Below are 14,789 nucleotides of genomic sequence, written 5' to 3' on the forward strand. Positions count from 1 at the left end.
AGAAATATCTTGGCGTGGCAGACGAGTGTCTTGCCAGTGGTGATAAAATGACTTACAAATCATTATTTCAGAGGGGAATTACTACACATCCCCGCTGTGAACCTCTTCTTAGACATAATTTACAGGGAATAATGACTGTACCATCTCTTCCTCCTGGGACTTTTTCATAATCAACTTTAATGAAGAACACTTAGCAAGAAAAATTGACCCAGTGCGCAGCCTTTGGTTTAATTTCATTCATTCATTCATCATAGGGACAATGTATAACACATTACCTTCTCCCAAAATTTTGGTACTGCTGAGAGGAAGATCCAGTACGTGAATATTTTGTTCACAAGCCTGAGTGAAAAAATCTGGAAACTAAGGTTCCTCACTGAATCTCTGGCTCTCTTCCACTGTGTGCGTTTTGTCCTGTCTCCCTCCCCTCACCCCTAGCTGGTCGCAGCAGATGGCTGCCCCTGTTTGAGCCTGGAGCTGTTGGAGGTTTCTTCCTGTTAAAAGGGAGTTTTCTCTTCCCACTGTCGCCAAGTGCTTGCTCATAGGGGATCATTTTGATTGTTTGATTTTCTCTGCAATTATTGTAGGGTCTTACCTTACAGTATAAGCACCTCGAGGTGACTGTTCATTGTGATTTGGCGCTATATAAATAAATTTGAAATTGTATTGAAGATGAAATAGATGTATAAGTTCATCATCAATTCTCTCTGGCACAGATTCAGGGCCTTGAACTCAAAGTTTAGGCTTTCCTTTAACTGTAGCCAGCCTTTGTTATTATGATTTAATTTTTCCTGGCAGGAAATGATGGGAAAGAAACAAACAGTGAAGGTGACCTAAAAGATTAAATTCTGAGTCTTGTGTTTTGTGATTATTACTTAGCCTCTTGTCTCACAAGGTGATTGTTAAAGTTGTGACACTGTGTACACTTTCTACTGTCAAACAAAAAAAAACATTGCAAAATTATGATAATTTATGTACCAAATTTAATTTTGTAGCTTTGAAATCAGTTTCTCATGAGTTAGGCCAGCACTCTTGTTACAGTGTGAGCTAACGTGTGACATACTGACCAAAAACCAATTACAAGAGCCACATTTTTCAGCATTGACTGCAGCAATAAGGTGTTCTTCCCTTATCACAGCCTCAAGTCCTTGGGGAAGATTTATCACAGATGGCCTTTGTGAGGAAACCCTAAAAAAAATTACAAAAAAGTGAAGCTGTTATTTTTTCAGACCCACAAATAAGAACTGCCAGGCACACTCACTGCAGCAAAAATCTTGTTACTTTAATTTAAGTTATTCATACCACCTCTCCTTTATCCAAGACTACCATAAAAACTCCTCTGATGAACATCTCCCATATGCAACCTTATACTGAAAAATAGTTTTCTGTGCCTTAAAGGCCTTTTTTCTCATTATAATGGGCATGTCTCACTTGAAGTGTTGCCTTTCTAATGGCTTTTGAATGTGTTTGGAGACTCTCTTGAGTGACTGTTATTTGTGTTGAAAAAGATAATGGTCACAGTTGAAAAAGATAATGGTCACAAAGACCCAGAGAGTCAAACTTTGAAACTTCTTAAAAGTCTCAACCTCAGGCCTCAAATGCTGGTACTGTCTATTGTCTGTGACCTCAGCAAATACTTTACTGGTGAGTTTGCAGTCTCAGTTGCTGGTTTCAACTATAACTGAAAACAACATGATGCTCATTTTGTAAATTATAGGTCCCCATCTTTTATGTACAGTCTATGGTTGTGGCTTGTGTTTTCTTTCTTTCTTTCTCTTCTTTCTTTCGTTCTTTCTTTTCTTTCTTTCTTTCTTTCTTTCTTTCTTTTCTTTCTTTCTTTCTTTTTCTTTCTTTCTTTCTTTTCTTTTTTTCTTTCTTTTTTTTCTTTTTTTTTTTTTTTCTTCTTTTTTTTTTTTTCTTTCTTTTCTTTCTTTCTTTCTTTCTTTTCTTTCTTTCTTTTCTCTTTTCTTTCTTCTTTCTTTTCTTCTTTCTTTCTTTTCTTTTCTTTCTTTTCTTTCTTTCTTTCTTTTTCTTTCTTTCTTCTCTTTCTTTCTTTTTTCTTTCTTTCTTCTTCTTCTTTCTTACTTTCTCTTCTGTCTGTCTGTTCTGTTCTGTCTGTCTGTCTGTCTGTCTGTCTGTCCTGTCTTTTTATGACAGAGTTACAAAAATGAGGCACAGCACAACATGTGTTGGAATCAACATGGTAGAGATTGGAATTAGTAAAATTTAATATGACCCTTTTAGTGTGATACTCTTAAATACTTATTAGGGATAATACAGCGCAGCCTAAAAACAGCAAGTTAATAGTGTTCCTATGTCTTGGAGCAGGAAACTCAAATTGGAGATCCTAAGCCGAAAAGTCAACTAACTTAGGAAGTCTCTTTTGAACATCCTCCAAGCTACTATTTGGAGTTGAATATTAAATGAGTCTGAATTCAATTAAGTCTAAGAAACCGCGGCTAGATTAGAATAGAAATAGAATTTATAATTGAATTCAAGTCAAAAACTGTGAAATAATCTGACAAAAATCTATGAAAATCGGAATGTGATGTGGTCCCCATGGTTTAATGCAAATGAATTGCTGTGGTCTCATTTGGGGCAAATCTCCTTTAATCCACCTCTCTCTCATATTCTTTCTCCAAATATCTCTAAATTCATTATTTTAACTCCGTTTTACTTCTGCCCTGTCTCCTTCATCATTTCCCCAACTTTTATCCTATTTTTTTCTCATCATTCCTCCCTAAAATCTTATTTCATTTATCCTGTTTACATCCATTTATTCATCCTCACCCAGCCTGCCTGCTGTTTCCTGCTGCACACCGTTTTCTATTACAACGCTTTCCTTCTTCCCTTTAACATCAACTTGACTACTTATGAGCAGCATCCTCCTCACAGTGGGACTAAGTGAAAGAAACAAGGAACACTGCAACTCTTCAGAAGCTTAATGCTCTTTAGTGGAAGTCATCTATCAGACTGTCACCCTAACAGCACAGACACACTTGCACACAGGCTTCATACACATGCATTAACTTGTTTTTGTGTTACCTGAAGACATAAGAAATTCACCTTAAAGAAACCACACAGTTATTCATACTGTATTGGAAGTGAGTGAATCTGTGTGTTGGGCAAGAGAACATTGTTTTGAGTGTCTTTGTGTAAGCAGCTCTCTTAACTTCATACGTTGACATTGAACAGAGGCCATGGAGCTAAAAAGCTCCTTCTATAGTAAGTGGTTTAGAGCTAGGACACATCATAGCTTCGTGGAAAAAGAGGCTGTTGAGGTTGCAGCTGGGGTGTAAAATTTTGGCTCTAGTTACAAACATGCATATTCAAACCCACAGGCACACACTCTGAGGTCTGCACTTAAGTGATTATACAGTTCTAGCCATATTCTTTTTAACATTTCTCTTATTTTCTCCATATATAACTATGATTTACCTTTATTTTTGATGTGGTATACTCATGAAAGAAGTGTTCTTAGTTTTATTGCCTTTACTTTCTTGTAGGGATTTATTTTGCTTCCATTTGATTTGAAAGTTAGACTCATGTTTGATATTGGCATTTCAGTAGGCAATGGCCCACATAGAAGACAAGAATATATATAACATAGGTTCTGTATTAGCTAAGTGCCCCGAGTGTTTTTTTGTCCTTCCAGGCTGTACCAGTCTGAAGAAATGCCCCTGAAAATGTTGAATTCTGCCTTTCTGGTGGCTTTTGAATGTTTTTAGCAATAAAGATACAGATATGGATTAGATGAAACTGTCTATCATTTGGGCCAGAGGAGTTGGTTGTTTTTTCAGGGGAAAACATCTTGATCAGTTTAGAGAGTAAACAAAATGTAACTAAAATGTACCTTCGCCTTTAGATATTTAACCTGAGTGCAGATGTTTGTTTTCATTTAAATTAATGGACTTAACTACCTATTTCTGTTTCTGTGTTAGTGAGAACTGAAGTTTAAATTAAAAAAAAAAACTTTTCACTTTCCACCTACAGGTCGCAAGTTTGTCATAGCCAATGCTAGAGTGGAGAACTGCGCCATCATCTTCTGCAACGATGGCTTCTGTCACATGTGTGGCTACTCAAGGGCTGAGATCATGCAGAAGCCATGCACGTGTAACTTCCTGTATGGACCTGACACCAAGCGACTGGCTATTGCCCAGATGGCTCAGGCCCTGCTGGGGTCAGAGGAGAGAAAAGTGGAGATCAACCTTTACCGAAAAGACGGTAGGAAAAACAAACTATAGAATGCTCATCATTGCAGAGCTGTTTCTGCTCATGTAGGAAGGGTGTGCACCTGTTTCTGTCCTGCTGACATGGAGATGAATCTCTGTACGTAAAGAATGTTGCATGTTGGGATGTAAGTATATATAATAGTCACAGACGGTAATGTAAGCTCCTGTGTCTGCTTTGTGTTGGGAGAAGGAAGTGGTGGTGTTTTTTATGCTAGGAGGTCAGGAGAGGATATACCATGCTATTTCTTAATGGAATTGGAATAATAATACATGTGTTTTGTGCTTTTATGTGAAGTTCAATGTTTTTGAATAGTTGGGTCTTAAATGTCTAGTACATTAACTGTAGAACAGAAAATGATGAAGTCATTATTAATTTTATATCACACACTAGTTGGCAGTTTACTGTGTAGAAACCGCTTGGCTCTGCAAGTGGCTGCTCTTCTGTGCTGTTACTCTGCTGCTGGTGCTAAAATGACTGTAAACAATGGTGAACCGTTCCCAGGAACAAACTGTGAGATGATACAATTTTTAAATAATACAGAGAATAGTTTTCTGCATTATGTTCTATAAAATATAAAATATAATTTATATAAATAAATAAAAATGAAAAAAATTATGTTGGTGCATATCAGACATGTGTGCTGACACTGACTTTAATTTCAGGAAGGAATTTGGATTTGCCAGTTACAAAACCAAAACATTTTAAAGTAAATCAATAACTTTTTGCATGTATTGATTTAATTTTGTGTTGTGTTGAAAATGATTTATACAACTCAGCCGCAGTACTTCTAACACTGGTCCAAAGCCCAGATAAATGGTGAGGGTTGTGTCATGATCTGGCACAAAATCTTTGCCAAGTCAAACATGCAGCTCATCAAAAATGAAATTTCCACACTGGATTAGTCAGAGCGCGGGTTAACAACAACCACCTCAGGGTGCTGCTGAGTGTGCTACTGCTAGCTGAAGACAAACGAAGAGGAAAGGGGGGAAGGCGTGTTAGGCGATAATGAGAGAGATGGAAAAGCAGCCATGTGGAGGTGGAAGTAATGGATTTAAATGTAGGAACTATGACTGATAAAGGGAGAGAGAGCTGACTGATATGATCAAGAATCAAGAATGCCTTTATTAGTCCCACAAATGGGGAAATTGCAGTTAACAGAACATCCATCCAAAACAAAAACATAACACAGACAGGGGGGGACAGATGTCTGAGGTCATGCAACCGTTTCACAACGGCGCTACCTTTAGCAGAGAGACAGAAAGAGATACATTGGGATAGTTAGGTTCAAAAAAATCATCTCATACTGTGTTCATAAAGAACACCTTACGAGGTTCCAAAAAAACACCTCAGCAAAAAGCATATTGCACATATAAAGCCGGGATAGCAGTATGGTGGGTAGGGTCAGGGTCAGGAGGGGACGCAGACGGAGACGAGAGGGTGGGGGCATTGTGGAGCCCAGATGCCAGCTCCCAGGCAAACAGTTTGCTGATAGTGATGGAAGTTCATCAGCAGCCTTGGTACACCAGATCCAGCTTCACAAATCACAGAGAGGGCTGAGGGGGATAGCGGCCTTCACACATAGTTCTGGAGAGATATGATTGCCAGCCAAGGCCGGCTAGGGAGCCGAATTCTGATAATGCAGGTGTTGTTTTGGAACAGGCTGCTTGTTTTTTCAACAGCCTTCAGTCTCACTGGGAAACCATTCAATAAATCCAATAATCCAAATTCATTAGTTACCGTCCTCACTGAGCAGAACCGTACCTTATCTCCAGATCGAACCCCTCTCACCTGCTACTCCCCAAGTCTACGGCTCAGGTTCATCAGGCTTTGAGTCTGAGTCTGTACCATTCTGGTCAGCCCATCCACCTGGGTCGGCAGCCTCTGCAGCGAAGCGAAGCGATGGAGCGAAGGAAGGTAGGAAGTGAGATGGAATAGGAATAATCCTGGAGGAAGGGTTTGTGAATAGTTTTGTGTGGGTGAAGAGAGTGTCAGACAGAATCATGAGTTTGAAGTTGGACATCAAAGGGGTGATGTTGAACGTTGTCAGTGTGTACGCCCCACAGTTTGGGGGGAGAGGGTGTTGACTGGAGCAGACTTCAGTGGACATGTAGGTGAAGACAACAGAGGTGATAAGGAGGTATGGTGTTAAGGAGAGAAACTGAGAAGATGGTGGTGGATTTTGTTAAATATAATATCTGTGGTGAACACATATTTCAAAAAGAGAGAGGAACATATTATGAGATAAAATTGAAGGAAGGTGCACACAGGTTAAATCTTATGCAGCAGCTGCAATCTGAAAAAGATAGGAGACTGCAGGGTGGTGTCAGGGGAGAATCTATCTAGGCAGCATCAGATAGTAGTTTGTGGGATGACTGGAAATCAAGAAGAGGAAGCGAGTGAAAGCAGAGCTGCACGGAGTTCAGAGAGAAGCTGAGACAGGCTCTGGGTGGTAGAGAAGAGCTCCCAGATGACTGACAAAGTACAGCTCTAGTGCTGAGGGAGACTGCCAAGAAGATGTTTGGTGTTTCTTCTAGACAGAGGAAAGTGGACAAGAAGACTTGTTGGTGGAATGAGGAATTACAGAAAGAGCCTAGCAAAGACAAAAGAGGGACAGTCGAGATGTAGACAATAGTACTTGGAGGCTCAGCGTTCAACAAAGAGTGAGATAGCAAAGGCAAACTAAAAGGTTTACAGTGAGTTATATTTGAGGCTGGACACTAAAGAAGAAGAAAAAAAACTTGTTCTAACTGACTCAACAGAAAGCTTGAGCTGGAAAGGATGTGCAACAGGTCAGGGTGATTAAGCATAGAAGTATGTGAGGCTGGTGCAGCACAAGTATGGGAACAATAGACTGTGCTGAGGTGTGTGGCAGGAGGGACAGATAGGTTCAAGGTGGGGGGTGGAATTACATCAGGGATCTGAGCTGCTGCTTGTTTGCAGTGATGATGGGCAGGTTGACAGATGATGCAGGAGTCTGTGGACTTTGATGTCAACAAATTATATTGTGATCTGTAGTGAGAGTAGAGAGCAGGTGGAAGAGAACGAGGAGAAGAGGAGGTATGTGCTGGAGAAAAGAGGAATGAACTTCAATGGGGGAAAAAAAAACAGAATACATGTGTGTGATAAGAGGGAGGTGTAACAGTAAAGCTGCAAGAGGTAGAGGTGGTGATGGTGGACAAGTTTTAATACCTAGTCTCAATCATCCAAAGCAACAGACAGTGGAGAAGAGAGGTGAAGAAAAGAGTGCAGACAGGGTGGAGCGGCTGTGACGAATGTCAGTGGTGATTTGAAGGATAGCAGAAAAAGTGAAAGCGAAGGTTTACAAGACAATAAGAAGACCTGCTATGGTTTGGAGACAGTGGCACTGTCAAAAAGACAGGAGGCAGAGCTGGCGGTGAACATGCAAAATTTATTTTGCAAAAATCACCAGTTTCTGTAGGTGAACCTGTGGAAAGATTGGAAGAACTGTTGCTTGCAGCTCCTTTTGTCTGTGAGGGTCTCCTACCTATTTTGCTTTCTACTGAGCTCGAATCAGGTGTTTGTTGATTTTCAGCTTTGGCTCTCCATCGCTCTACCTGCCTCTATTTACTGTTGTCTGCACCCTTAGACACCTTACGGTGGAGGCTGCAAGCCAGCAGGGCTTGTGACTTGCCCATGTGTGAGAGGCTTTACAGTAAAGAACATGTGGTAGTCTGGACAAAGCCCCCTAAAGGACAACCTTCTGTCGCCCACCATGTCTTTCCTCATTTTTTATTTATTTGTTTATTTTTTAAATTTTGAATTAAACTTGAAGTTCCCACATAAAAAGGATACATTTTAAGTATAATTAATACATGATGTTTAAGTTAATGAATAATCATGCTACGGTAGGTGATCAAGATTTAATTCAATGAAGCTAACTGTGGTTATGGTTCTTCCTACAAGTACAGTAGCTGTAATATTGATGTTAATGTTGTAGGCCAATTTCAACTGATTGCATCAGTCAGGCACCAGTGACTGTAAGTGAACCTTTTCATTTGGCCTAGGTATTTGTTTCTGTGGTGTGTACAGAAGATTTGGCACACAATAGCTTATGTTTATGTCTAAGTTTGTATGTGTGAATAGTCTGACCACTGTTTATTCCATGGTTTAATTTGTGTCTTTGGCAACTCATTTAATGCCCTTTCTTTTTCCTTTTGATTACTACAAAAGTTTAGGAAATGCAGTATGGTGTATGTGGTCTGTTTCTAGATGGTATTAAAAAAAAAAACAGTCCATAAATGTGGTAGATTACTGCTTAGTGAGATAACAATACAATTGGCCATCTGTTCTTTTTCATGTCACAACTGTTTTAATGAAATAGCAGCATGTTCAAAAGAGCTCACCAAATAGATTTGTAATATGCACATTAGAGGAAGATAAATGTGTTAAACCATTGAAGAAGTCTCTCCTAAGTCAACAATGTATTTCTGATTGGTATGACGATAGGGGGCCTCCTTGGTAATAAAGAAAGCAAGTCCCTGGGCTGCGGCCAGAGCATCTGCTGGACACTTTCCACCTGCAGACAGACAACAGAGACGTAGGAGAGGATTCGATGGTGGAAAAGAGGGGAAGAGGGAAAAGTAGTGCAAGGTGACTAAGAAACAGGAAGCCAGCACAACTCTGAGAAATTAGGAACAACCATTGGGTGAGAGAAAGAGAGTGAGAGCATGAGACAGAGAGCAAAGCAGTGACCGTCAAAACGTGTTTCTCATATTATTTGAAAGTGAGAAAGAAAGAGAGGTGGTGCCAGTTATAGCATCTCCAGTGAGGCTTCTGAGGAGCTCTCTGCTAGTTCAGTCTCCCCCCACAAATCTCACTTTCCACTGTTTATACCAGAGACATGGTCTCTCTCTCTCTCTCTCACTCACTCACTCACTCACACACACACACACACACACACACACACACACACACACACACACACACACACACACACACACACACACACACCACTGATGTTCTATGCAAAAGAACCTCGTGAAAAGTTAAAACCTTGAATGTAGATTTATACAGGCACGGTCATTTTTGTCGCACTGGCTATGTCCACCATGCTAACAACACATAGTTAAAAGTTTTGGAATCAACAACTTTTAATGCCTGCAAAGCTCTTGGCCAGTGTTGGCACAGCACAATAGCCTCTGTATGCCCTCTCATTGCAGACAGAAGAAAAATGATCAAATTAACTAAAATGTAATAGCACTGTAATTTAGAAGTGATTCATGTAATGACTATTCTCAAAGCAATGACTAATCTGGTCATATATCCACAAAATATAACCCTTAGAGGTAAGAAGAGGTCACTGAGGATAGTTGCCACACAAAGACAGTGCACATTCTCTAACCATATCACATGGATTTAACAAAAAAGTTAGTAGCTTTTTGTATGATGCAAAGTGTACAAAGTGCAACTAATTTTCATACAAGGACAAATCTTCTTCTACCCCCCGGACACTTAGTGTAGCAGTTTATTTCTACCCAAGGTCTTGAATATAAAGCAGTAGTTATTTTTTTATCTCTGCTTATACAAGACAAGTTAACTAACATACATTGTGTTTATATCTAACAGTTTAAAATTTCACACTCACAGCAGCTAACTAGAACTAGATGGGGCTTGCTGTCTTTGGTCAAGGCAGTAGGCCTTATCTTGTACAAAGGCAATACATCTTTGTACAAGATAACACAGTCCTAGTAGTGCATGGAGTAGTGACCAATAGTATATAGTTCTGACATATTTCATATACACTGCAGTCCTGTGAAAAACTAACTACACTTTGTGATTCAGTAGCTTGTAGAGCCACCTTTAGCAGCAATAAGATGATGTGCTGTATGACTTTAAAAGTGTCCCACATTGTTGTGGAGGAATTTTTGTCTTCTTTACAATGTTGTTTTACTTCATTGAGGTTTATGCATTTATGCACAGCTCCCACCATAGAATCAGGTTGAGGTCTGGAGTTTGACTGGGCCATTGCAGCAGCTTGATTCTTTTCATTTTCAGCCATTCTGTCATAGATATGCACATGTGCTTGGCATCATTACATGATCCAATTTTTCCAAGCTTTAACTGTTGAACAGATGGCCTCACATTTGAATCTCGAATATTTGATATACGGACGCATTCATGGTCAACTCAATGGCTACAAAGTTCCAAGGTCCCATGGCTGCAAAATAAGCTCAAATCTTCAACCCTTCATGCTTTACAGTTGTATGCAGTGTTGGTGCTGACGTGTCATATTGTTTTCACCAACTTTGGCTTTGCACATTATGGCTATCATCTCAACTTTGGTCTCATCTGTCCACAGGACACTGTTCCAGAAGTCTTATGGTTTGTTCAGATGCAACTTTGCAAACCTAACCCCTACTGCCATGTTATTTTTAGAGGCACTTTCTCCTGACAACCGTTCCAAACAAGCCACACTTGTTTGGTATTGCTCCTGTCATCAACTTTAACATTTAACATGTTAACCACGACATGTAGAATCTGAGATGCAGTTCTTGGCTTTTTTGCGGTTTCTCTGAGCATTTTACGGTGTGACTACTTTGTGTTCTGACCTTGGGGTGAACGAATGCAATGTCTGCTCCTGGAAAAAAGTGGCATTGTTTTAGCACACACCTGAATGCTCCAGCTCAGCAAACTGCCAAAACTTCTGTTTGTATAGAGATGGTCACACTTGTTGATGATCAATTAATCTGCTACTTATCCCGTAATTTCCATAGAAACAGTAAGGGTGTACTTATTTTTCACAGGACTGCACAGACTCCTATGAAAACATTCTTTCTGTATGCTTGGATTATTTATTTATTTGTTTATTGATGGATGGAGGATGGATGGATGGATGGATGGATGGATGGATGGATGGATGTGATGATGGATGGATGGATGGATGGATGGAATGAATTACATTATGCCCAATGTCCATGATCCCACATCACAGTGTCCTCCGTATTAATTTGGGCTTGAAAGATGATGAATGAGTTTAGAAAATATTGGGAACTTAATACTTTTGGACAGGTAGGACACTGGTGAATCATAGTCACACACATTCAAGCTCACTAAGATACAAGTAGAGAATCTTAGGTAACCCCAGCAGGCCACCTTCATGCCAAAGGAGAGCTGCTGATCGAACACTGCGGACACACCTCATCTATAATGCACACAGAGGAAAACACTATGCCACCTCCTCCTGTCCCATTTGCCTTCATCTTCCACTCCCTCTCCTCCCTCCTTTTGAAAGGCAAAAAGGCAAAAGTAAAAAACGCCTCTCCTGATGCTGAACAGTAGTCTAAGAAACCAATGTCCAAGCATGTGTTTTACATGAAATGTAGCCACGACCCACACACACACATGCTTGCAGAGAATGCACACACAGGCTTGAAGACATTGTACACACACACGCACGCACACACACACACACACACACACAGGCTGCATCTAAGCACATTTATCTAGTACCGGGTTTAGGCGTGAGCCTTCACAATGATGGATCTCCCTTCTGATTCTCATGCTCAGTTGTCAGACTCCAATGGCTCACCAGTTTAATCAGTTTTGCTGTCCAAGTAAATTGCAATAGGAAGCATGCACTCATAGACATGCAGTATGGAGTATGCAGAAAAAGGTTTGGCTACAGATCAGATGACGTTTTCCAGTTGGGTGCTACCTGCCTTTGAATGCGTTTTGTTAATGTCACAACAATGCAGCATTATGTTAGCTTTTGCTTCATGGAGTTAAAGGGTAACAAACAGAGAATAGGTGTCAGAAAATAGACACAGGTTTACACTGGGGAATGGGAATGGATAGTGTGATGACCTAAGTCTGTCTGTCAGGTTGTGTAACTCAGGGGTGGAGCAGAGGTATCAAGCCAACTAGTTATCATCAGGGGCTGTGTGCGTATGTTCCTTCCATCAAAAAGGCCTTTCTGGATCCCTTCTGTCCATATACAAGAACAGTGGCATGGTAGCCTTTGAAATCCCACACAGTAAAGAGGTATTGAAGAGTTCTTCTTGTTCAGCAGTGGGATCAAACACATAATCATAAGTGAATGCTTACTCTGTGCCAACAATCACCTGTGGCTCCCCAGGCATAAAAGTGAGACAGGGACGGACATCCCTTGTTAACTTCTTTTGTTACTAAATGGGCAACTGGGCACTGGGATGACTTTCTTATCCTCATTTGTCACAATGTAAGATTCCAATTAATAACTTTTCATGTTTATGTTCAAATACCATAAAAACTACATTTGCTGGTTCTGTACAAACTCTGAGATCTGCAGTGGATTTGCTGCAGATCTCAGAGAAAGAGGAACTAATTCTGGCACTCCCGTCTGCAAAGAAAGACACCAACCAAAGGAGCTTCTTCAGCATCTCAAAGTTCAGGAGGAAGAGCTTGAAGAGCTACAACAATTAAGCAAACAGAGCCAGAACCTGGTGGAGCAGAATGAACAGTGCAGACAGAAGCTCTCATTGCTCCACCTGGCAAGTGGGAAGAAAATCATTCTGTCTGCAGCCAACAATGACAATCAGTCCCTGCTGACAACAACTTGGCTAGAATACCCTCGAGTCACAAGTGACCCAACAAGACAGACTTAAGGTCATCACACTAGAAATCTATTTTAACTTAAAAGAAATTCCTTTTATGACCTCTGTTATACACTCTCAGCCCCTCTATCTGTCCTCTTCGTGATTCTCAACTCTAACTCTAACTCGACCTCACGCTCTAAGCTCTAGTTTCTTGGGTATCACTTAGTCTGTCCTATTGTGTTTGTCCGATAGCTTTAGTTGCTTAGGCTCTTGGCCTTCTCCTCTGTATTATTGACACTCATTGTCTCAACTGTCTCCCTATCTTTCTGTCTCTCACTGCCTCTCCACCAGAGAAGAAAGAAAATTGCTCAGCGTCAGCCAGCAACAATGTGGGTTATCTAATAGGCCATCTGTGTCAAGGAGCTATGAAGTTAGATCAACTGAAGGATGTCATTGTTGTCACTTTGCTACTGCTGGAGCAATGCTGCTATATCAAAAAGGAACTGTCAGTCAGCTCTTAAAATAGTGTTAAGAATTGGACAGGTGACAGAAATTGTCTAAATGAGAGTGCATGTGTTTTCTTTTTAAGAGTGTCACTGTGAAAAACATGTCAAAAAATATGGGACACGAGCGAGCAAAACATGGGAAAAGTTGTGTAATGCTAAAAAAACTCCCAATGGAATATCTCACTACCATTGTTGGGATTGTTAATCATAAAAGTAATGTATTAGACATTACTTATAACTTTTCTTAAAAGTAATGCAGCACTTGCACACTTACACAAATCCCTGTCCTAATGAGGAAACACATACAATCTTTCTTTTAGTGTTTACATTTGAACCCAAAACCAACAACACAAAGTAAAGTTAAAAACCAGCTCAAAGAGTCTTCAAATTAACTGCCACAGTGATTCTGCTGTACAATTCATCACAGCCTGTGTTACTTGTTGCAGTTCAGGTTCTGTTTGCTGGGCTGTTCGGGATGCACTAAGTTTTAACATCACTCTGGGTTTTTCGCTAGCTTTGCACAGTGTCTGTGCAGATGCTTGCAAAAAGCAAGCATTGTGATGTAGTAGGTAAAGAATTAAAATTATTTGCCTAAATCCATGCACATAAATGTAAATGTTTAAAAAACACTCTTCCTACTTCCAAGATCACTGGTGCCATGTAATTGTGAAGATCAATATAACTTCACTGAATGTTATAAACTTTCAATATTTGCTTACTTGGAAGCTGTTAGAGCTTTTGCATGTTAGGAAAGACTGGCTCAGATTCATTAGAAACAGAGTGCACAAAGGCAATACTTAAAAAAATAGTACAGTATAAATTACCACTCCTTCATTATTTTACCCGCTCTACTCCAAGGTCAGAAGACAGCTGTGTCGAGAGTGCAAACTTTATTTCAGCCATCCTTCTTTTGAGGTGGTACTGAAGTTAGTGCGTGCTGGGCTTGACTTTGAATGCACATTAAATCATTGATGCAGAGTAGCTGCACATTAATATTGTGGAAAACAGATTTGAAGTACAGTAGCTGTAATCACAGTGTACATGTAATCTCTTTGGGTGTTCACACTTTTGTGGCCCTGAATGAAATTGTGACTTGTTGACTTGTTGCATAGTCATAACAAGAAAAGTTTTGGACAAACACAACTGACTATCAGTTTTTGTCTATATAACCTTGAGATTCTGAAGAAAGGTCTGGGTCATCACCACCCTTGGATTTTTTCAGCTAGTGGAACTGCCACTGATAACTCCTGCAGGCATTATGAAAAGACTCCTGAGCTCATTGTGGGTATTGAAGACTAGTAGGTGTCTATTAGACATCATGAGTGACCTAACAACATTGTGCCTTCATAATGCAGTGAGCCCAGAGGAGCAGGCAGTCCTCTGTGACAGGGGGAATGCTTGATTGCCTAGCAGCGGTAGCTAAGCAAAGCACTTAGAGACCTGCAGCCTCTCAAGAGAGGTTAGCACTCTTTGCTGATGATTGCTGTGGCTGAGCCCACCTCCAGCTGAAAGACCGCAT

General features: G+C 40.3%; 1 protein-coding gene across 1 annotated transcript in view; it reads left to right on the forward strand.

The window, feature by feature from the left end:
- Positions 1-14,789, forward strand: part of kcnh2b (potassium voltage-gated channel, subfamily H (eag-related), member 2b) — a 241,070-nt gene that overhangs the window by 23,603 nt on the left and 202,678 nt on the right. The window contains exon 2 of the mRNA XM_030756201.1: positions 3,991-4,221. Coding sequence (XP_030612061.1) covers positions 3,991-4,221 — 231 coding nt within the window. The remainder of the gene's footprint in view (positions 1-3,990; positions 4,222-14,789) is intronic.

This window comes from Archocentrus centrarchus, chromosome 20, assembly GCF_007364275.1.
Source record: "Archocentrus centrarchus isolate MPI-CPG fArcCen1 chromosome 20, fArcCen1, whole genome shotgun sequence".
Classification (NCBI taxonomy): Eukaryota; Metazoa; Chordata; class Actinopteri; order Cichliformes; family Cichlidae; genus Archocentrus; species Archocentrus centrarchus.